Source organism: Rhopalosiphum padi, chromosome 3 (assembly GCF_020882245.1).
Source record: "Rhopalosiphum padi isolate XX-2018 chromosome 3, ASM2088224v1, whole genome shotgun sequence".
In the NCBI taxonomy this organism is placed as follows: Eukaryota; Metazoa; Arthropoda; class Insecta; order Hemiptera; family Aphididae; genus Rhopalosiphum; species Rhopalosiphum padi.
The window spans coordinates 12,260,847-12,287,777 of record NC_083599.1 but is presented as its reverse complement, the minus strand read 5'-3'; the positions used below and the strand labels follow the sequence as shown (position 1 = coordinate 12,287,777).

The 26,931-nt window shown below is 26.3% G+C and overlaps 1 protein-coding gene across 2 annotated transcripts in view; it reads right to left on the bottom strand.

Annotated features, from left to right (window-relative positions):
* The window catches only part of LOC132924582 (serine/threonine-protein kinase BRSK2), a 104,844-nt gene extending 78,466 nt beyond the window's left edge, over positions 1-26,378 (bottom strand). Inside the window, exon 1 of one of the 2 annotated variants that reach the window (XM_060988974.1) lies at positions 25,660-26,378. In XM_060988974.1, the coding sequence (XP_060844957.1) occupies positions 25,660-25,756 (97 nt within the window). In that variant the 5' untranslated portion in view covers positions 25,757-26,378. The remainder of the gene's footprint in view (positions 1-25,659) is intronic. The other variant, XM_060988976.1, reaches the window with a different exon arrangement.
* Positions 26,379-26,931: the final 553 nt, after the last annotated feature.

Here is a 26,931-nt window from a genome sequence, read left to right as displayed (position 1 = left end):
TACTAAAAAATATATTTAATAATATTTCTATTAAATTTATTTTACTATTAATATTATGATTTAATTTTTACCGAAAATATTGCACCTAACCGATGTATGATAATAATTTTTCAAACTACGAGTAGTTTAATCATTGATACGTATTTAATATTTATATTTACGTAATTATCTGTCATTCTACTTTGCTCATTTAAGCAATAAATACTTAAAATTAATAAATTGATTGAGTTTGAAAAAAAATTTTATATTATAATGAAATTCTTAGAAACATATTCTGCTTCCGAAAATGATATTAAAATGTGTGGTGAAAAAATTATAATTTAACATTTAAAAATTGCAACGATATAAATATAGATGATATATTATAAAAAATATTGTTTTATAACGACTTCACATTATGTAAAAGAATATTTCTAACAATGACTTTTAGGAAAAAATATTGCTTACTTTTCAAAGAATCACCTCTTTGTATACATATAATATTTATTGTTACACAATCAATAATAATAATGTCAAGTTCACTGGCTCCATAAAAATGTTCTAGTTACGTTAAATTATTTGTAAATCGTCAAATTAATTTAAATAAAAAGGTATGAATTTACATACAACGTGTGGATACATCCTAAAGAAAAAAATTGATATGAATTTGGTTGAATTCGGCTATAAATTATTTTCAAGCGTGTATGTTATACATTATACACAATCGTAATAAATACGTATCAATCATGTTTCGCATATACCTAAGCTGGATTTGATGGTGAGCATTGGTTAATAACTAATATTGTACGACCTATTTCCTCTGGTCCCAATTATTGGACGTCATTCATAAACAGTTTCGACCGAATATAATATTATATTATCCACTTGCCATACGATATAAAAGTTATGTTTTATAAACATTTATATAAAAAATATTTTGTTATGTTCATTTTTAGATTCTGAGTGGAGCCGTGAATGTATTGATTTTACAATAGGGAGTGTGAGTTTTTTTTATGTCACCTTTAAGAGCAAAAAATCTATTACAATTTCAACTTCAATAACAATTTGGTAAGAAAGTGAATCTAATTAGTAGTTAAGAGGGTCAAAAGAATAGGTCCCAATAATTTTCTTAGCAGTTAGTTAAAACAAAAATATAAGACAAAACGGGAATATTTATGATATAATTTTCAAAATACTTTGACTATTTTTGATAAAAAAAAAAAAATGTTCGCTTGATTCAAAACTTTAAAAATGTAATATAAGATTCCTCATGAGATCTTATTACTAGAATTTTTTAAAAAAAATTGCGCGTACATTTTTTAAGTATTTTACGTTAGAATAATACTGACAAATTTCATCAAAATCATAAACATAACCAAATTATTCTGTAGTTTCCTAATGACATTCATATAGAATAATTAGAAATGTAATATAAGGTTTATCATAAGTAGTTATTATAGCTTTTAAAAATATTAAAAATACAAACTACGATTTTTTATATAAGCAATTGAAGTTTAAATATTAATAAAAATCGACAAAACTTAGTAAAAAATGTATCAAATATTCCATTTTTATAGCTTATAGTCTTTAAAATTTAATGCAAGGTTCTTCATATTATGTATTTCATACTGTGAAATACGATTATGTCCATTTTACCTTTTTACCTAAAAAAAAGGGAGTAAATGATTGCGTTCCATGAAATATAGGTGTTGTCCTTTAAACAATTGTTTTTCTCGTTTATATTGCCTTGGGACTGACAAAAAAATTAAAATATTTGCTTGGTTAAAAATTGTGTAATATTAATACCAGTACATAATAATATTAAAAAAATAAATATTAATTCATGATATAATAAATATTCTTATTTTTTTTTTTTTAAATAAATATATTTCGCTTAAAATTTATAAAATTACAATAATACTGATAATATTTATGCATAAAAAACCACGAATTACAATTTGTTGGTAATATGTATACTTATAATAAATATTTTAAAGTAATAAGTTCATGGTTTTGTCCTAAAAAATTGTAATTGATAGTTTTTCATTTATTAACTTTATTTATTTAAAAAAAAGTTATTTTATATATTTTAGGGAATATATATTTATTTAAAAAAAAATACGAATGTTCATATTTATAATGTATTGTGTGTACATATATAAATATGAAAAAGTTATAGTTCTAATAAAATTGGGAAGGAAAATGTTTATAATTCATAAAGCCCAAGTTTTAAAACAGGCGCAATCGTCTCACGCCTTAGTACTTTACACTCCATTGTAGGCTATAAAATATACTAGTTTAATAAATATAAATATAATATTACCAATAGTACCTAATACATAACTATAGAATCCGGAATTCTGTGCACTAAAAAAGTGCAGAACATCATATATTAGTATCATTAAAATATGATTTGAATAATATAATATGCACGCCATGATACAAAAAAGTATTAACATTTATCTAATTGAAACAAGTTTAAGGTTATGCAATTAAATAATTGAATTATCAAATAATCGTACTATACATTGAACTTCTATAACTTATTGGTGTATTGCATTATTTATGTATTTTGAGTATTCACTAATCGAAATAAAAATGAATGAAATAACTTATAGTTGTAAAATATAACTAATATACTATTCATCGTGTCTTAGTGATTGTTCTAAAGATTACTACTGTTACAGATATAATAGCTATAATACTAATACAGTGCTATACTTAATAGTTAATATATACATCATTTTTTTTTAAAAGCACTGACTATATAATTTTGGTTGATAAACTTATGTGTTTTTATACTACTTATCTACATAATTCTAAGTCATAACAACACAATATTTTTTTATTGAAAAAACTATATTTTTTACCATTATAATAATTGTTTTACACTTTTTTACTATCCCAAAACAAAATATTTTTCTGAGAGTTTCGACTAAAATATATATTGTTGTACATACCTATAGCAGGTATCTATAATATCTATTTATATTTAAAGTGTATATGAGCAAAATAGTGCACTAAAATCGCATAGGTTGACCACTCCATTGCTCGTTTAAAACTTAAAATTTCATAACTAATATAATAAACAGCTATATATCGTAGGTACTCACATAATGAGGAAAGAACCCATGCATTTAGACATGTAGTGGGTTCACAGTAGCAGCAAACGATGAATTTTCAAATTTTCGTTGTCAGGTTATTGAAAAACATATATCGTCATCCGAATATCGTGCTTTAGGTAATTATAATAATTGTCATACGAATACGGATTCAGATGATGCGCTTAATTATATGATATTATTATAAGTACAACGAAAAATGTAACCAGTTGCGATTTGGCTACAGGCAACAATATATTATGACTACAAATATTGACTATAGGTCGCTATGAATTATTACATGCTTGACCTAACTCGCTATAAAAGCTTAAAAATAAACATTTAAAAAGGTTAGAATGGTTAAAATGATTTTTGATACACAACTAAATCCATTCTGTTGATAATAAAGGTATTAATTATTTGCAGTGTAATATGCTGTAATACAAATTGAAAAATCTGTTAGACGTATTTTTAATTTTTTTTAGATTAAAAATCTTCATTTTTCCCCTCTACCGTTTTTTTTATCATTGACGTGATTAATTTTATATAATAATATTATTATGTACTGATGTGCTGATCGACCCAGGACGGTTTTCTAATTTGAAAAGTACTGGGAAATGTTTACCCTAGTACCCTACAAAGAGTACAAAGTACAAACTATAATTAATTTGCTATACTTCAAAAATAAATATTGAATTATGTCTACTGCTTCAAAAAGCGATGACAGACACAAAAAAAAACAATAAATGATAAATAATACACATAATTGTAAAACACTGAAATACATTCATCATACCACCCAGAGCCTAAAATAGATTACCGTACATGGTGCAAACCATTTATAACTAATGATAGACGGGCATAAATAGTTTAAACAAAAACGTAGATTATGTATGTGTATATTTGTGTTTGTGGGGAAGAGGGTTAGTTTGAAATCTGTAATCGTTTCTCGACGAGATTAAATTGGACATATCTCTTATAGGGTGTACGCTAGTATAGGGTGTACACTAGTACAATGTAACAATGCAACTACTTTTATTTTAAATTTTGCAAATGAAAAATATCACCTGTCAAAACTCAACAAGCTTGAAACAGATTGCTACAAGACTTTATGTAACATTTCTCACTCCACCCAGAATACTTTAAATAACTTTTAAACATACGCCCGAAATGAGAAAATGTACTAGACAATAAATAATGTAATAAAATAAGATGGGATTTTAAATTTTAAAATATGCAAAATAGATTTTGTTTTTTTTAATCAATGACGTTGAAATGCATTTAGGTATGTCTGAAATACTATAGGCTTTAAGAAAAGAACAAATAAACGCAACAAAAACCTTTCCCTATAATATTATGATTTATGATACTAACTAGACAAATATTTTTAAAGGGCACTTGTATTGATACATTTAATTTTTTATAGCTTTCCACTACTTTACACATTATTAAATTGTTCTTCGAGTTGTAGGTCACCATAGTATTAATTACATTTATTAAATACTGTATGCAACAATGAAAGCATACATAAATAGACAAATAGTGTGTGCGTGTCAGTGTTTACATTGTTACTTAATAATTATTTATTAAAACTTAATAAATGTAAGATATTATAAGGTTTGAAAAATATTACAAATCATAGAATCGATTATACTTTTAAAAATATTAAAAAGCTTTATACATCAGAAATCAGTGTATAAAAAACTCTGACCTCGCCCACATTTATTTCATAAAAATATAAAACCTTTTTATAGTGTAAATCCTACCATTAACATTATCAAAAAGCACGCTTCTACCAAAAATTCCAAGATCAATTATAATGAAAAAACCTACTTAAAAGGCTACATATTTTATAATTCATACAGATTTTAAGCCAAAACATAATATATTAATAATAAAGCATTAATGATTTTGGACTATAGTATTCGAAAAAATAATAAATATTCCACGAGTTATTAAACAATTATAAATAATAAAACTGACATTTAAACACTATATTAATCAACTAATATATTATTATGATTTTTGTATAATATATAGTACATTTAATTAATTATTTTAATCTATATTATGTCCTGTCTAATATCGAATATTATTAAAATTTATTTTTATATTTTTTTGAGAGAGGAGGTAAAATTTGATTACCTACAAAACTGATACTTAGTGTTGAATTTAGGGTGCTGAATTGGGATTATGATTTTCAAATATACTTATTTTTCTCTTATACCATCCAGAATTAAATTTTTTTATTTTTTAAGTTTTTTATATTTTTTAAAAAAGTTTAATGTCATCAGATTGATACAATAAGTGTAGCCTTTAAATCTACCACGTTTTTAAAAGCGTTCATACACTAGCGTAAGTTAGTTAACAAATATACAAAAAAAAAAAAAACTTTTAACGTATAAATCGTTTAAATGTTCCCTTCATCATTAGCCATTTAAAGTTTATTTAACCCCAACATTAACATGCATTTAATCGGTTTTATATAATAATATTATATTATTACGTGCTGATCGACACGGGATGGTTTTCTTCTAACGCGCAAGCCGTTAAGCGATGCTCTACACACATGTCATTGTTGTTCGAACGCTAATCGTCTGCTTGGCCCGACCCAAATCAGCCAAACTTTATACAGTTTTCATAAAATATTATACTACGATAATAATATACAATAGTCACGTATCGAAACTCTCAGAGTGGCAATAATGCCTGTCCGGATATATTTTTTGTCGTTGATACATTTTATTTAGAGATATTTTCATCGACGATATCATTTCGAAATCGTTGTTCGGGACATCTGACTCGCATACAATAGCTAGACAGTAGACAATCATATTATAATACCATCGTTTTTAGATCAGTATTATTGTTTTTGTTCAAGTTGAAATATTAAAAAAATCACAATAAACCATAATAATGTATAGTCAGTGATGTATTGAAAGAAATATTCATGGGTTCTAGGTATACGTCATTTTCATACTGGTAGCAGGTAATAATGTAAAAACCATCATTAGGTAAAAAAAAAGTTCTCGCTCCATTCAAAATAATTGTATGACTTAAATCAAATAAAAATTCTAATATCAATATTATATTATCACGGAGAACTTAAAACACATAAAATTAGTTTATAGCCTAAGAATGAATAGCGATTATACTATTGTCTATTTATACTATTATAGAAAATATTATTATTCTGAATTAAAAAAATTCTGGATAATTAGTTTAATAAACAAATTGTTAAAATAAGAAGAATTTAGAATATATTTTATATATACTCATCATACGCAATACCCAAACATATACTCATATATATAGATTATTATTATACACATCACAATCATAACATGTTAAAAATAGACATCATATAAGGATACTGATATACTACTAAATAATCATTTGAGAATTAAAAATCGACTATTAAAAATAAATATATATTTTGTTTTCGTTAATGGAAATTCGAATAAGTCAAATAAGGGCAGTATATTACCGTGCATTTAAGATAGTATACACTAAAAAAAAAAAAAATAAAAAAAATATAACTACGACGTATGACCCTTAATACAATACTGTGTGTCTATGTATAATAATACAATTTGAGTAGCATAATTAATAATACCGTGATGTATTATGTAAGAGGTAGATACAATGGAAAAATGTCTACACGCTTTAATAGATTCCACGTTATTGCTTATTATTATTTTTGTGGTTTATGAAAAGTAATTCACTTAGTGCAACGCCGGCAGAGGTATTATCACTATTATAAGGTGGGAGCGTATATACGGTGACGATCGAGTGTATACTGTATATACTTATATATATACTTGCACGTTTTCGAAGCGGCCGCGGCGTTGTCATTATTAATATGTTTTTCGTTTGAGTGCCTTTCCCGCGTTTAATGTTTTAAAACTTGGGGGGTTAACAATATTATGTTAATCGATATTGTTACGTCGTTAGAATAATGAAATAATAATAATAATGTGATAAAGAAAAAACTTATTTTTTTTTTAGTTTTTTTTTTTAAGACCCATTAACAACATTAACCTTTACTCGAACAGGGGAATTTATATTATTATATCGCTTCGGAACAGTATCACGTGGTTCTACACGGTTGGGCCATGAGTAGTGGGGTCTTAGAAAAATGTGGTTATCAGAGACCACAATGTCGACGATGTTGATTTTCCAGATTCTATTATTTATAGTTACAACTTGCGTAGTGCATTACTATTATTACTATGTCTTATTGTTGTTTTTTGAACCTAAAATAATTATGAACTGTGGTTATACGCAATAGTAATAATATGTGTTCAGGGTATTTGCGCCAGAATATGGGAATAAAATTATTATCAATTAAAAATATTTATAATATTTTTATTTAACTCTTACTCAGATATAAAACCTAAAGGTGTTTTCATAAATTTTTATAAGTTGAATTTCAAGCAATAGATAATAAGTAATACATTCCTTTTTAAGTTTAAAATGGTTACGCTGGTAAAAATATACGAAGACAAACATGGAAACGAATAGATTCATGACGTTTTTTTATTCTTAAATTGACTATTTTTTAGATTATTTAGATATATTAAAATTACATTTCGGACAAATAGTTTATTAGTAATAAGTATTTAAAATTTAGACGAGTGAAATAATATAATAACACTTTGCGAGATACCTCTGTATCATACTATTTATTAAGAATATATTGTATACTTATAGTTTGTAAACTAATTTAATACCGAACAAAATTCGGTTTTTATAAATATTACTAATTAATAAGTATAATTCGAAAAATATCTTGATTTGTAATTACTAATAAGGACTTTAAATTGCATATTGTCTATAAAAAAAGGAATAAATCAGTAATAGTAGAAATATTTATTTTTTAACGACTAACATTTTATAACAAAAATATATTAAAAAATGTTAATATTTTTTGAAATAATAAGTGTTTTACGTTTAATGAATCTCTTAATACATGTATATAGTGTATATTATATACTTCAATAAAATTGTATCAAAAGGGCACAGCCCGTTTAAGCATAATAAATAAATAATAATAAAGTGCAGATAAGTGTATTTTTTTTAATGGGTCACGAAGTGTGTTAATCTGCTTACAGGTACGAGAAAAAAAATGTTAATCCTTTTCGGAAGGTGTCAGGTGGATTATGTAAAGTATAAATCTAAAAATCAAGCGAAGACTACAAGAGGTTTAAAAACGTGTTAATCATCGACACGCGTACCTGTGTAGGTGCGTCTGTTTCGATCAATCAATTAGTTAATGATGCCGTTCTTATGTCAACAACACGAAATTGGTTTTAGCTTGTTTTTTTATGTTTTAAAATTTAATTTATATCATGAACAAGAGAAAGCTTATATCGATTTTATAGTAAGTAATGAATTTTATTTTTTTGTTTTCTATACATAATATGAACTATCTGCTATTACTTTTTGGAGTAGTAATATAAAACGAAATACGAATAAGATCCATATGCCGTAATCGTATTGTTTGATGCATTGGAAATTGGTCACAGGTGATGGCATTCAAACTTTTCTAAACTTGCAAAATGTATGGTTTTTCCTTTATAGTTTTCTAAAAACAAAAAATTTATTGCAACGAAAAATATTATTGGCAATATTTGATAAAACCATAATTAAAACGGCTCCACTAAATGTCTATAAAAATCTATAACATAAATTAAATATGAATTTTTGAAAAGGAAAAAATATATTTAGATTGACTCAAATAATGTAGTTTTAACAAAAATATACTGTACAGTATTGAAGAGATTTAACATTTTATTTTTTAAATTGTTGATTACATTATTATTTATTATCATAGTAAAATAAAAAACATTAAGAAATACTTAACATTGGAACCATTAGTAATGCAGTAATGTACCTATTTTGCCTATCCATAGTGCCGGATTGCTGGATCACCAAAGTTATATTGAAAAAAAAACAGTTATAATACAAAGTTAGAGGTACTGAAAAATAAATAATACGGAACAAAGCGCATCGCCTATCATGATAATTAAAACCAAGAAATAAAAACTGCGCCTATAATAAAAAAAAATATAATACTAGTTCTCAATTGAAATTTGAAAACAATAAACGGCTATTACCTCTGTTGCTGAAGAGACCTACCTATACCGCTACTACTACCGAGAAAATAAAATTTATCTTTCCAAATCTATACTCTATCTACTAACGTATATAAGGCTAATCTAATTAATTTCGAAAAGTAAAGTCTGGGGTCAAGGGTCACAACACTTTCACACAAAAAACAGAAAAAAAAAATTTGCTACAACCAATATTCTTTAAGGGTACATAAACTTTTTTGAATTAAGAAATGCATTCTCGGATTTACTTGGTCTGAAAGTTTAAATTGTAAATTAAGTTCTATACAACTTTAACTTCAACCCAATACATCAGAAAACTGCAAATAATAATTAATTTTCTAAATAAAAATGATACGGAATTTCAAACATATAAACTACGATCTGATAAAGTATTTAGAACAGTAGTAAAAAATCTTTATCCATCAACTCTTGTTCTCAAAATTAGAAGAAATTTCACTAAAAAATTAACTAGTATCCTGCACTATCAAACCAAGAACGCACTATCTTTAACTCCCCAGCGAATAAAATGTTAATCTTATGGTCACACTAAAATCGACTGTTTCCATTTCCCTTAATAAGTCAAATGCGGTATAAATCATCTTACGGCATTGTGTGCCAAACCAAGTAACTTTCCTACCATTTGCGCACTATGCAATGACAATCATCTAACTAACATTAAGTAATGCACTATTAATAAAGAACTCTATCAACAACGCTGACCTCCTTCTAATTAAAAACAAATCTTATAAAAATATTAAGTATTAACAGCAGTCCCAACATCTCAATACTCAGCCCAGCAGCCAATCAACAAATTTTTCATACACGAACATACATGACTAATTCTATGTAGAAGATATGACAGGTTACGACACTATTCAAAATAAAAATACCGACTCTCCTTCCTTCAACATGTGAAGTGTTATTTCTAAATTCATAAATGATTTTAAGTATATGATTAATCCTCTACTCGCTTTTCTGACCAAAGTAATTTCTAAATTGTCAATAACTACCTATCAAAATGATTAATATTACATACGCTTCCAACTCTCTCATCATTCTATTATGGAACGCTAACCAAACTCTCGTCAAAAACTATTCTAGGTAATCTTCAAAAATGACTAAAAGCACAGTGATGTTATGACCTGTTTAGATAAATTTAAAAGAAAAAATATATAAAAGTGTATCTCTTGACGAAGTATTTTCAGTAGGAAGTCTCTCTAATTCGTTATTCCTGTCCGTGTATTATTGTATCAACTATCACTCATGCTTATTGTTCAAATTGAAACAAATTGATAAATAAAGAATAATGTCAAAGAAAAATTAATGAAAATTTAAATCAAGCACACTTATTGATATAAACAAACTATAAGAATGTAGCATATGGTTTAGTAATATTCTAAGTGTTCATATAATATATTCGTATTAATCATGTTTACGTGATAATTGTTTAAAAAGTTCTGTTTTTTATTTTTATTTTCACGTACATTTTAATGCATAGTATATTTTATTTAAGAGTATTCCTGTCATGTAAATTATGAAACAATTTATTTCAATCTACGGAAGAGTATTTTTTATCCGCCATAACGTATTCAGTTACAGTCCATGTACGTACTTCATATTTCACAATTTTCTGTAAAACTTATACGTAATATTGTTTTATAAAGTGTAAACAGTATTTTAATATATTTGTTTTAATTTATAAAACATAGGTATATTTTTATATCTAAAAACAACAATCATGATTAACTTCTTAAGTTCTTTTTTTACTTTCCGGTATATAATATTTTCATAACTATAATTATAATTATTATACATTTATAGGTATCATTATTTGATTAAATTAAAAGTTTTTAATATTGTAAAACAAATTGATTACTTTAATAAATATCAAGTGTCAAATATAAGTTGGTAGGTAGTCAAGCAGGTTGATATGAATATTATATCGGAACACTAAATATAATTTTTTGGACTTATAGACTTTTATAATATTGATATAATCGTAGTATCGGACATTATAGATTACTTTTGAAATTAAAAACTGTTGGTTATTACCTATGGTAATTAATTTCTGAGATTTTTTGAATATTTTCGTTTAAGCCGTTTAAGGTTGTAAATTCTAAACTGATCTATTTTTTATAATACTCGATAATAAAAAAGTAAAATATAATGTGAAACTTATAAAACAGTTAGATTATTTTTTGATGATAGAAAACTATAAAATACGTTTACAATATAATAAACAATAAACCAACGCTGATTGATAATATTACGTAATAAATTGTGCTGCTGACAAATAGATGCTGCTACTTATATCCTATATTATGTATAATCCTTAACGCGCGCTACTTTCTTCTCCTTCTAAGTGTGAAATTATTAAGTGCGGTACATAACATATTGAACAGAATTAGGTGTAGTGTAGTCTCGGTCAGATACCGAGATTCGGTATAATATGGATTATATTATATTAATATTTAAAATTATTTCAAAAAATTCCGTCTACGATTACCGGGTAACAATAATATGACATTAGGTAGGTACCGATGACGTCATAAAATAACAAGCAGCGTAATGCAATATCAAAATATAGCGATCAAATTGACACACGATAACGTATAATTACATATACTAAGTCATAACTATTTAAAGTGTACATTTTTTTTTCAAAACTATTTTTTTTGATACAATATTACATTAAATACCTAATTCATTTTGTAATAAATGTAATCCCTTGACTAATTAAATGATCATATTTGAATCATTCAGCATTTAGTGGTTGAATTAAAAAGAATGATACGTTGAGTTACATTAGTTTACTTCAATTAAAATTTAAAATATTTTAATAATTTAGTAAATCCGAACATTGTACCTATGCACTAATGGTATTATTATACCTAACCACAATGTAAGTACATCATAACTCGTGAATTGGATGAATTATAAATATATTTATATATTATTTAAAACATTTTAGAATTGCACAATCACTATATATGACCAAGGTGGTAATTAAAAAATAATAATGTATTCTTCATTAGCTTAAAGCTTATATAGTTAATTATATTATTTGTTAACGTTGGCTTGACTTAACCTACGCAGTACGCATATTAATTTGTTTTATCCACTTCCACGCCTTTCTTTATACGTGTATAATGTATAAATCGAATAAATATTGTACACGCGCGACGATATTGCATTATTCGTTGTTATACACTTACTTGTTAGGCGCTCATCGAAATGTGTTTTGGTCTTAATTTTTCATTGCCGACCATCAATTTTATTATTATAACTCTACGTCGGTTTAAGTGAGCACAGATAGTACCAGGTTACATATGATTTTACAACTGTGCGTACACTTTTTAAACATTATTATAATACTATTTTTTTTTAATAAACGTTCGTTATTAAGCGTTCTCCGCTAGTTGTCGTCGGTTTACCGCGTGCGGTATACGTGGCATACCTACGCAGCATACGTAACTTTACAGCTATACAGTCGACAGTGATATCTCAGAGCTTAAACCAGTGTATAAAAAACCCGTGCTGCGCTCATATTCGTGCTGCGTTCACAAATTATTTCACCCTCTGTTTACACTTATTATTTGAGTGGGGTGGGATGGGGTGGGGTGGGTAGCGCTTCGCTCAATAGTTAAAGAGCTTTTAAATGGGTAACCTTTTGGTGGCTTCCCTAACGCTATATATATACTGCTCTTACGTCAATCAATAGTTTTTTTCTTTCCCCCTTTCCGGTTTAGTTAATTTGAAATTAAAAATGTATTAAAATGCACACAAGACGTATATGCATCATAAAAAAGTAATTAGTAGATACATATGATTAAAATATGTAAAATGTAGACAGCACCTGCTTTACCGAAGTAATACAAGTATTCCTGATTTTTATACCACATAATGCAATACACGAATATATTTTGTGTGAATACACATGTACACAATATATATATACATATATATATATATATAATTCATATAAATAAACTTATAATATATTATATATATTATTGTTATTCAAATATTGGATTACGACAATTATAGAGATGACATTAGTCATAAAGTATTCTTATGTAACAATATGTATTTTATATAATGTGTGAAAATATTATAGCAGTAACCCAAGTATTTATATACTTATATATATATATATATATACCGAGTGTTATCCCAAGTAAATAACAATTTATTTTAAAAAATCCAGCTACTCCATGGTATTTTTTAGATGTATGTATTACGAAATTATAAGTGCTGGAGCGTTTAGAAAACAAATAACCGTTAAACGAAATAAATCATTTTTTTTTTAGATTCCAGTTTGGGCAAGTACTGTATTGGTTTTACAATCAACTGTGTTTTTTCGTCTGTCATCACGTTTTGAAGCGAAAAATTTACTACAATCTTTTGGGTAGGTATGTGATTTTTAATAGCAAATTTTATCTACCTAGTTATTATTTTTGTGAAAAAAAAAACTAAAATTACCAATATTTTATTAATGATTGAAAAAAAACTAACAAAAACTGTAAATGTTTACGCAACACCAGTTTTTGACAAAATCGATTTTATTTTTTTGCTAAAATACTCAGAAAGGAATGACCTTAGTGACTCGAAACTTTTAACAAATATTTATATTATTCTAGATATTATACAATTTTAAATATATTCTATTAAATAAAGAATGATTATGAATTAGATATATATAAATTTAATATTTGTCAAAACTCTAAAAGCTTGAAAACTTAATACAATGTTCCTGGTAATTTGTTATATGCATATTCTATGATTTTAACTTAAGTATATATAAGTTATAGGTATGCAATGTTCTTGTTGAAACATTTATCAACTTATCTAATTAAGAAAATACTAATAAAAACGTAAACTATCATTAGAAATAGGTGCTAATTGTTAATCTACACGTGTTCTTTGCTAATTACTGTAGATCCAGGGACTTTATGCTCATTAAAATATGCATGCATTTATGTCCTTGAAATTATCATATATGCTCTAAAAATATGCAAAAATGCTAAAATATATTTATATTATATATTTTATTATTTATTAAAAAACCAAAAATTACAAATTTATTTATTAAATAATAAGGAATTTTTTTAGACATTTTTCATTTAATTGTCACAAAAAGAAAAATTGTATCCAATCTAGAATATCATACTAAAAATATAAACGCAAGACGAAAACACGTACAATACGAACAGACAAATTGATGTGTTGATATACCTATCAACTAAACGTAATCGGCGTATTCCTTATCGACTGATTTTATGTTTTTCATAACATACTAATAATTGTGAAAACACACATAGCTAGTTATTTAATAACTTATATTTAATCATTTAAATGTATTTTTTTTCAATTTCTATAATATTCATATTAAATATTAAAATAAGTAAAATATTTACAAATATATACAAATATAACAACATATGCACTTAAAGGAAAAAAAAACTGAATATGCAAAATATGCAAAATAAAAATGATTGCTTAAAACTATATCTTTATTACTTAACTATGTTTTGAATGATTATTGAAAAACCTGTTAACTTCTATAAATCTCTAGTCCTACCGTAGGTAATTACTGAAATTTCCAAAAATCTATGTACTCCCTTACAAATACGTCGCTGACACCTAAATGTTTGTTTATAAATGAGGATAAGAATAATATTATATTACGTATCTACTCGTATATATGTCATATAACTGTTGTCTAATTTACTATTTTATTAAAAAGCTACATCACGTATTCACGTTATATACGATTTTGAAAACTACAAAAATTGAATAATAATTATTATTATGTTGGTATGCGACGTGTAAACTTCGTAACATTATTCTGTACCTATAGGTTCCATAGACCACAGTTGTGTGTATCTAATATAAATATTTTGTTCACAATACGTTTTCTCTTAAAATCAATTCATTCGCGTAGAAAAATGACATAAAATATATATTAAAACACTATAATACTGTATACAAGTATACTGTATAGTGAGCGCCGCACCACTGAACACATATTGACTTTGACGGGGTTGACAGCGCAGTAAATTCTTTCCGCGCGCCGCCCGGTACGATTTAAGCGTCTTATCGTGTTCGAATTAAATAACCGAGTTATCTATTATTTGAACTCGATTAGCCGCGCGACTGAGATGGAGGGATTGTATTCGACTATACATTTTGGGCATACACCATTTACAATGAAATCGGGGGTATTGATTAATTTCGTGTCAGAGACGAACTTACTGCGGTCCTACACAGACATCGCGACTCCACCGATAGGGTGCTGGTTTTCTTTCGCTAACAACACACAATATAATATATAAACATGTACAATGGTTTTATATAAGGGTGATAACAATGGTTTTAACTAAATAACTGCAGTAACGGACTGTCTACATTAAAGCGATTCTGTATGGTACGAATCGATTTTTCGTTTCTATTCGCGACTCCTCTGTAAAAACAAAACATAATCGTTTCAACCACTATTGGGTATTTCATAACCACAATATTATCTATAACGTTATTAAACATAGTTTTTGATTTGAGTTGTTCATTTCATAGCAATAATAACATTTAAGTGGGAACGTCGATTGTTATCTTATTCATTTTTACTGTATAAATTAGATACTGAATACTCTTCATGAAGTGTGCCTATAAATGAATTATTCAATCGAATCCAAATGGAGGGTACTTAAAATATTATAAGTATGTGTTTTATAATATAGTTTGATAATAATTGATATGGAAAATTAGCAAAACTGGATTTACCTAGTTTACTGCTGTATTATTATTTTATACGAGTTAATAAATAAACTTGAAATAATTTACTGTTATAATTTCAATGAAACCAAAATAAGATGGTCAAACTATACATCTGTAATTGATTATAAGACAATATTTTAGTTATACATAACAAATAACCATGGGATAAATGTTTATATATTGTCATTTAATTTACTTAAATACCTACTTATATTTATAGGTTTTATAGTATATAATTAGTAATTATCCAATAAAATAAGTGTTTAACAAATACATAATATTTGCTAATTTCAAATATGATAAACAAAATATTTGATAAAATAACATTATTTTACGTGTTGATAACACTCAGTAAAAATCTAATAAATTTATCTATTAAAGAAAATTAATTATACAAAGAAATCAACCACACGTGCCCCATAAATTTATTATGTTCTGGTACATATCATAGAACATATATGTTTTTAAGTTATTAATAAGTTTGTTTGGCATTTAAAAGTTATTAAAAAAGTATTGTATTAATAATAATGAAAATTAATAATCGATTTGTTGATCCACAATAAATTAAATATACGACTATATAGATCGTTCAATATAAACGTATATAAAAGTTACATAGTATAGTTATATCTTATGCAAAAAAATGTTACTTTGTTTTAATTGAAGTATATGTATAGCATTATACTATTTAACTCTGTTTGAAATAAATTATCAATTAGTATACCTAAATGTTCTTGTAATTATTTTTTTTTCTTTTATTTTTACGCTTTCTCGGGGTGACATCCAAATTAAATAAAATAGCAGACTCACTTAAATATTCAAATTTATTTCTGAAAGTATAATTATATATGCAACCATTAAGTAAATATATGTTAATTTCATATATGGGCAAAGTAAGTCGTAATAATTTCTAGAAAATCAAAATCAAATTATGAACATTGCAATATACTGTGATGAAATGCACAAAAAATAGCAATTGTATTTTCCGATATCTGAGATAGATTTCATATAGATTTAAATTAGGTTCTGACTTTTCTGGAGAATGAAAATAGTATTGAATAGAATAAATGTTGTTGTTTATTGTGCAAATTTGTTTAAAGTATCATATTTTTGCTCAATTCTCTTCCTGAGATGGAAAACTTTGATAGTAAGTGGGCAGCCGAATAGTAATTTGGACCTTAAAATATTGTGCAATGTTTCTTAAAATCATTCTTAGAGAAAATGATTTAGTCTAAACATTAAAAATATAAAATAGAAGTTAGAACAGTTTTTTTCAAACTTATAATTGGTTTAGTTGTTTAATATTTAAGCATGGTATTAAACTTGAAAGATATGATACATATAGGTTGATTTAAAAACAAGTTAGAGTGAAGTTAGGTTAAATAGTGATTGTTCAGTATCGATATAATTTTTTTCAATATCTCTTTATAGTTAATCTACATGTTAAGATAAAACAATTACAAACAAAATAGATTTGAATTTTAATAAAATGATTGCAGGAATGTGAGTTATATTTAAAACTTTCATTCTTTACAATTTATTCTACTACCCAAAAAATTACGATTGCTCTACAGAAAGATAAAAAATAATTCTCAAGTTAATAAAATCCGTAAAAAGATTAATATCTAAATAATATTAAATATAGTCTAACAATGGTCGGTTTTAAAATAATATTTATAACTAAAAATGTGTAAAATTTAACTCAACCTAAATAAAAAATGAATAAATATTTAAGTTTACCTCTTATATTTCGTAGACTTTTAAGGGATGTAAGACCTCTATAAATCTCCCTGTGTACACAACTGTATTATATATGTATATAAAAAAAACTATGTACATTAAAATACCAATAATGATTTCTCAATACGTTTTATTTTTATCTTGTTAGTTTTAGACATTATATATTTTTTCATTCATATACACATTCACATTTTCTATTTATAAATAGTACAAATAATATTGGTATAGAAGAAAACACAATAATACGAGTATTATAAAGAAGATTTATCAAACTATCCTAATATAATATAGTCTATTGTAATTGTCACATAGTCTCCATGACAATTGAGTGGTTGCTTTCAACGATATTCATCTTCTTTATAATATTACATTGATATAATTAGAAAATATTATCTATAAAGTTATTTGTATACCTATTGTGTTAATACTGTAGGTACACCTTATTTATTACAATTTTAATATATCACATAACGTTAAATAACTAAATATTTACACGTATTTAAGTATTTTTACAAACTACGAAGTTATAAAATAATAATAATATTACTTTCAATAAAAATGGTTCTCAATAATCAGAAAGTATTTAGATTTGTAACAAAATTAAAAATGGTCTGTTTCAATATTTTAACAAATCTACTAAATCAGTATGTATTATTTTAGTTTAAATTGTATAAATTAAATACCATTTAAATAGTGATATATCCTTGATACTTAAAAAAAATTTGACTATATTACTATATGACGATAAATTACCATTTTATGCGTTTACTCATTGTAATACGGATGAGAATTCTTTGTGTTTTATTGTCATAACATTATTAGGTAGTCATATATTCTTTGTGATAATTCAAATTAATTTTGCCAATTTAATAATGCATACTTACACATAGAGACACATTACGGTTAAGGTATACATGGTCAAAGTGAGTAGGTACTAAATATATCTAAACAAACCCTAGGATTAGAATTTACCTTGGCGATTAAATTTGAAATTTCAAGGTTTAGATCGTGTTTAAGATGTTATTACATATTATAGTTAATGTATTACTAAACAAGCAACTACGTGTTGGGGTATACAGGATTATTCAAGAATAACAAGTTTCGGACTTATAGAGGTTCAAGCGTTAGGAAGGATTATTAAAATAATACATATTTAATTAATAAAACCGTAATTGAATGTGTCAAATATTTTTTGTAATTTAATTATAATGAAATAAAAAAGTAATAATCATATCGCCTTAGTAATCATTACATTAGAGTTTTTTATTGTAACTTTTGGAAGTGATTAAAAGCTAAAACTGTTAAAAGAAGTAAACATTTTTTAGCCTCACTTTAAGAATGTTTAAGGGGCATTCAAATAAACTGACACTTAATAAAATTACTACTACAGTGACCTTAGTAGAAGTATAAACCCTCTAGACTGTACAAACAAATAAAACAAAATGAAAAATTCGATAATTTAAAATCTTCTATATTATGTACACTAAAACCACAATAATCATAATTTTGTATACCATAATATCTGTACATTAAAGCAATAAGTATAAATAAGTATTTGAGCTAAATATTTGTGTTAAAATAAGGGAAAAAATATATCATGTAATATTTAATTCGTATAAAGAATTATATGCTTGTAATTGAATTGTAAGTTGTATTAAAATGTATAAAATCAGAGTTATGCTAAATTACTAGTAGAGTAATCAGACTAAAAATATATTTATTTTATAGCAACCGGGTTATAACATAATATTTTAGCTTAATATACAATATACATCATCAAATGATATGATGGAAAAAACAATAAGTTAGAATTTTGATTTCTATATTTTATTTTTTCACGATTTAAATTTGATTGGGTGTTTCTTTAGGCATAAATTCTAATTTTGTATTTTAAAGATCAGTCATCACCTCGGAAAATATAATAGATTATCGTTCGTATAAATTGTTTATATAAAATACGGCATTTGTTCGATGTAGTAACAAGTCTTTTAAACTCTATATATTATCCTGAAGGTGTACTATCGCACATTATAACTCATTTACCCTACAATAAAAAGTACAGATAAATTCAAAATTACGAATCCTATTACTTACATCAGGGTATACCATATGGCAATTTACTTTTTTGATTTTTTCATTCCTCGATTTTATTACATTTAAATAATTAATTTCAATGTTTTACTATTTTTATAGGCTAGAAATTAATTTATATCTGAAAACAAAATACGGTTGGCGAGATTAATAGTTCCTTACGTAGCACTAAGTATTTATTGTTGGAACCCGGAGCTAGTTTATTCGGGTAGTTGGACAGGAAATGAAAACTACCCGTGTCATGCCTTGGGTTTCTACTAGAAGTGTTTTGACCATACTGACGAATGACATATGTCCAACTGTCTGGGTCTGGGTTTTAAATACAATAAGTAATAGGTTAGTGTAGAATTGCTTTCCGTTTACCGTCGGTAGAATTTAAATAGTTATCCTATATTATACTGTACTAAAATTCATTTAATTTACATTCAGCGTAAGACTTATAACCAATCACTAATCAACCGAGGCTCACTCACATGTTTGGTCATCAATATTTTTTGGCATAGTGCCATATTTTATCTTACACGAAACAACTTATGAGTTTCGAAATGGCCGCACAAAATAAAACAATATTAATATTAAATATAATACATCTCATAAAACCTAAACAAAAACACTATTCATGCTATTATAATTTTATAATTTATTATAATTTAATGATCAACTATCGTACTATAACTTGATAAACCAGAGTCTTGTAGGAAAACTTGCAATGTATGTTCTATACCCCCCCTCCGAGCCAAACTATTCGAAATACACGTGTACCGATATGCTGTCGGGGACGTATATTATGCCATGTACATTTAAACTACATTTTTGGAACGTACTAGAAGGTATAATTCAATGTTTTTCTCGGGGGACTAATTGAATAAGTAAACAATGAACCACATATGGGTCATTGGACAATCAATGTGTCCTTAACCTAGTAAACCTTGACAATTTAAACAATGGTAAGGTTTTATTAGTATATATATATTATATATAATATACATTCATTACACAAAACACGTACACGTTTATTTACTATATTCGTTTAGCACAAATGTTAAGTCTTCGATTAAAACTGTTTTCATAATTTATGTTGCACGTAGTATTCAACTTGTGTATTTAATAAAAACATCTTAAATTTACCTACTTTGCGCTGTTATAGATGTTTGTATAAAATCTACTTAATTCAGTAAAAGTTTGGACCAAAGATTAAGTTAAATGTGGATAAAGAAACTAATCAAATATTATTAGTTTTATATAAACATTATTAAAAGCTATAAATATTTAAATGTGTAACAAATCAATATAATCTTATAACTTATAATAATATCTCTTCAACTTATCGTTGAAATAAAGCCAAGGTTGTAATGAAATGAAAAATTATATTGAATTTAAATGATGTTTTAATTTTTTTTTTAAGTTCCATCTCATAAAAAATTCAATCAAGAAATAGGTACTTTTAAAACACTTACTAATTTTTCAATTAAAAATTAATTCAAGTAATTTACTAAATTTAGCATGCAATACTTATAAATGGTGAGTACTAGAGTACCTACATAACCTGTATTGTGTTTCAACTTTCAGTACATATTTTAATTAATTTTATACTTACATTAAATATCACATTTCTACTTTAATTATTTTAGTTACCTACCTACCGAAAATGTATTGTATGAAGGTATATTAGCGAATAATGAAATATAATGTAATGCATATTTAATTTGGTAAAATATAATGCGTTGGTTTTTATTTTTATTTCAAACATATTTTATCGTGAAGGTTATTTTCTACGGTTTTATTGAACTTTAAAGCTTAGAATTAATGGCAATCGATTACATTTCTGCAAATATATCGCAAAGCCACTAAAGAGTCAATGGAACAAAAATGCCAAAGCTTATTTCCTCTTTCTTCCTCCGAAATCTCTAAACTTTATAACAATATATACCTTAGTAGTGTATGACAATAGGTATTTGTACTCTTATAGGATTTGTTGATGGTGTATTGTGAAGAATGAAAAAACATATTATACGTAAAATACTTACCTATATACTAAATACTTATATTTATAACACGATATTGATCGTTTGCATAATCTATAGCGAGGTTAATTTTTACAATAAACAAATGTGACTGCTTAATGAAAACGTTTTTGTGATAAAATTTTATCGCATGGAAATTTATTGAAACAAGTCAGGAACATACAGTTTGGAAATGAGCAAATGAGAAGTTTAATAAACGTATAATGTGATAGTAATGAGTCCATATAAAATAACTGAGATTCCTGTGTATTTTATGGGTAGGTCGAAACGCTTAAACACATAACATACATTTTAGCCCACATATAATAATATAACATCACATGTTTGTATTAGATAAAAGTTATTTACAATCTGTATAGGAATTAATTGTAGTTAAGCATTTATCTACATTTCGTTATTATGTTTACAATAGCTCATGTATTTATTGTACAATGCACATATTATTATAACAAACACGTATTGACGTTTACGAATGTGTGTGATTTAGGACAACAAAAAGGCTCAGATAATGAAATTCAAAAATGACTTATGTAAAAAAAAAATAAAATTAACCTAACAATTAAAAGCGTTTACATATAGTTTATATTCAAATATAATTTGTAGATACATATTTAAAATACAACTTATTAAGAGTTCTAAATATTTGTCTTTTTTATGTATTATAATTATGACATGTATGAGTTTCGGAAAAAAAGTTTTCAGTTATAAATCAATGTATGTATAAATGTATACGTAATTATATTTTCATTTAGCTTTCCGTCATTATTTATTGTTTTGGCTTGTTTTACAGACTACCGCAAAATTTATTTTCAAAATATTATTCATATATTTTTATGATATTATTTTTATAGTCACTTTTTGTACACTTCGTGTAAGTATAATTAAATTATTTAAATTAATCGGATTCAATAAATTGTTGTCAAACGCAATAAAGAATTAACGATCATCAGTTTTTTCAGAAAACATTCCTTAAACGTTTTACATATATCATTTATATTTTTTTAAATAAATTAAAAACTCGAAACAAACTGTTTAAATGTGTTTTGTTACTTTAGATAAGTTTTCATAATGTTTATCGAAGTATAAGACATAATTATATAATCAAACTTTAAATAGTTAAGTATAAACTATAATTAAAAGTGTTTTCTGAAAGAAAAAATATATCTTTTAAAAACCAATGAAATAATAAGACGTAATCCCTACTTTGAAGTCTGAACATAATTTATATATTTTTTTACTAATAAACTATACGATTGTAAATTGCAACAATAACTTAAATGAGCGTTTTAATGTCGTAAATAATACATTAATATTATTAAATATTAATTAATAACAGTATTATATAATATTTAATTTGAATAAAGCAATAATTTATTCTAATCATAGTATTAATCAAAAGATTTATTGTTTTTATACTTATTTAAAAATGTTACGTTAACGAGTAAAACGGTTTAGATCACAAAATCATTTCGAGTGATAAATACTTTTACCAAAATCTAGTAAAAATCTACAATGTATATAATATATTTTCAAAACGTGTTACTAGAAATATTATTACGTTTTTTAACGGTTTTAGTTTAAAAAGCAATTTCTGAACTTTAGGGTAATCGAATTTTGTTAGAATTTGTCATCATAATTTATATCTATTAAGTACATATGAATTGTTTTAAAATTATTCACAGCCAATTTCAGATTTTTCACATTTCCAAAAAAAAACACTTTAACACCTCTTTGTAAGTTTGCTTGAAATTTAATTTTAAAGAAACAAATTAAAATATTTTTAAATTTTCATAAATATTATTATCTAAATATATTTATTTATAAATATATCATACATTTTTAGGTATACCTATAAAATAATCAGAATTATATCACATTGTAAGAAAAAAAATAATAAGTATTTATAGAAGTAGAATTACTCAGTTTTAAAATTGTGTATATCATACATAATTTTGTTAAATATAAAGTCCTCATTGCGTGACATACCATAATATTAATGAATTATTCAAAGTAAAAAATATAATTATTCTCTTGTGAATGAATAATACGTTTATTTGTATAACGATAGCTAGGTATAGACTTTATAATACGGTCTGCTTAATATCTATATACTATTTTTAATGCAGATATATAATGTATACATCATTTTATGTTATTTGTGATGAATAAATAATAATGATTTTTATAGTAATAATAATTTATTATTATGGTTATTTAAACTAATAAAGTAATAATAGTTACATTTCTAATGCAAAAATACTAATAACTACTACCAATAATTAATATACATTTTAAAGTTTACGTAAATACTAGTTAAGCAATCCTTGTACATTTTTTTTAGCCCGTGACGCTGTAATAATATACAGTTTATTTTATTTTTAACGTTTATTTAGATTTCGTAAAAATACAGAAAATTATAAAAATGAAATTAGTTTTTTTTAGGTTTTACATTTTTATAAAATATATAATTTTGATGGCAAACATTTATTATAATTCATGTATTATCAAAACGAAAACGGTTTAGAGTAAATGTATTTAAATTATAAACAGTTAATCTTAAGTCTGACAAAACGTAGAACATTGTTATTGTATTATAGTATTATGTGATTCATAAATGTAAATCACAATGACGATATAATATATTTTATGATACTTAAATAAAGTTGATTCGAATTTGAGTTAGACAAGACATAATATAGTTAACCGTCAAATTCCAATATTAAATTTATTATAAATGTAAAACTTTTCAAAATAATTAATTATCAAATTGTGGTCCTCTCCCTTATTCAATTGAATGACATATCTTCATTCACATATTTCATCCCTCTACTTAATTTTTCCTTAAGAATTCCATCCCCCTTATAATATTTTATACACCGATAATTCATCTTTTAATCATGATTTATTTTCATTTCATATAAAATAATTTAAAGTAATTTTCAGGAGACAATATTTTTTATAATCTAAAATGCGAATAATGTTAAGTCATTTTATTAATTTTCTTAGAGCTAAATGGTTATTAAATGAAAATATTATAATATGTTTACATCTTTCTCTGAAAACTTGTAATAAGCCACTTTGGCCACAATATATAACACGCATTGTATACCTAATAATGATAATACGATAACGGTTTATATAATATACTATTACTTTTATATATTATTAATTCGTTTAAGTTGAGTCAAAAATATAAGTTAGTTTAGTAAATATTAACTTTTTATCTTATTGAGTTTATTTTTTTTCTATTTATTCGACTTATTATTAACATTTTAATTTATAAAATTACGAGTTGACATAGAATCGAATCCCAGTCAAACTAAATATAGCCATATAGATACCTAACTGCATGTTACTAATTTAATTCCTCTCGCATATTTTTCATACCACTGTCCACTAGGTTAAAACGAGTATTAATTTGTAACTAGATACTTAATTTAATTATTTTTTTCAGTAGAAATATTTCAAAAAATTCTTAGGTACAAATTGTTTACGACCATTAAACCCTATCCTAACCATTTGAATTCAGGTATACCCATAAGCTATACAATATGGTTAATAACAAAAATAATAATATACAATTTGTGCAGCTAATATCAAATTATTATCATTAATCACCACTGATCTATAATAGTAGATTGTTATTTAATAAAGTGAAGAAGAAGAAAGTGGCCTCTAAATCCGGTTTCTATCACACATTCGCACATTCGTTATTATAATATCTCGACAGCAGCATTACTGGTTTCAAACCTACCAGATCTTTAACCCGACCTAACTCATGCCGACTAGGCACCCAGCCATCAGCCATCATGTCATCGCGTCATATCGTTTTACCTGTTTGTCCTTTGCCCAGTGTCTTCTCCAATCTGTACGGACCGACGTACTGTTGGACGTCCACGGTCGTCGAGTACACGAACTGTTCTTGGTGCATGGCTAACGCGACGGTGTGCTGTTTCAATGTTTTTAGTGTGACAACCGTCGTGGCTGCGGAACCGAGCTGATCAAAGACCCGTGCGTGCCATCGTCGCCGGTGGGACGCGGACGAGTAGCCACATTCGGAGAAGCATCTCGGGTACGGCGACGGCGGCGGCTACGTCGTCGGCGGTGTGCTCCGGTGAAGTCCGTGCACATCGGACGTGAAAGATTAGCGGAAACGATACTAGATGTGAGATTACCGTTTTCTTCGGTCCAGTGGTGGTGTGTAATCGTGTCTTCAGAAGTCGAAAAGTTGTCGGAATAAATATTATAAAACCTTCGTCAACAATATTAATAATGATAATAATAATATTAATAATAATAATAATAATACGTAATAATCACGACGACGCCGACGACGAATAATAAAAAATCGACGGTGAAAATATTTTTATTACAGCGATCGCGGAAAACGCGTGTGCGAGTACGACGCTGATCCGACGACGACTGCTGGCGACCGTCCCTTGCGCGACGCAATACACATGGTGCGCGTGCCGAACGTTTTGCCTAACTGCTTTGGTATTGCGTTTTAAACCCGGGGAGTGAAACCGCGGTATACACAGCGCGTAAGCCGCCTCGAATACATCTGCAACGGGCGGCGCAGCCGGCTATCGATAGCGCGCTCGGGAAAATTATTGACGGACCGCGCGCCACTAGCGTGCGCACGCGATAACGTTATTATTATTTTATTATTATTATTGTTTTTGTCAGTATCATTATCCTATACAACACATGCGTGTATATCTATACACTATATTGTCGTTGTCGTATTAATAATATAATAATATATTATTATATGTATATCATTAAGGTATGCGTTGTCGCATTACGCGCGGTTGACGACCCCCGATCGCCGTTGCCGAAAAACCGCAGTTACTATTTTTTTTTTTGTTTTTCATTCCTCCGCGATCGCATATAGTTCTTACTAACGCTTCATGCATATATATTATTATTCATCACGAGACGATCTTTTCGCGCGCCACACCCGCGATTTATACGATTTTTATTACATCATATTATCATTATTAGATACCCTCTCGAATTATACCTACGCCCCGGTAACCGATCGTCAGCCGTGATAACACCGGCTACCGCGAGTATCGGCTAACTCGTGTATACCGTTTTACGCGC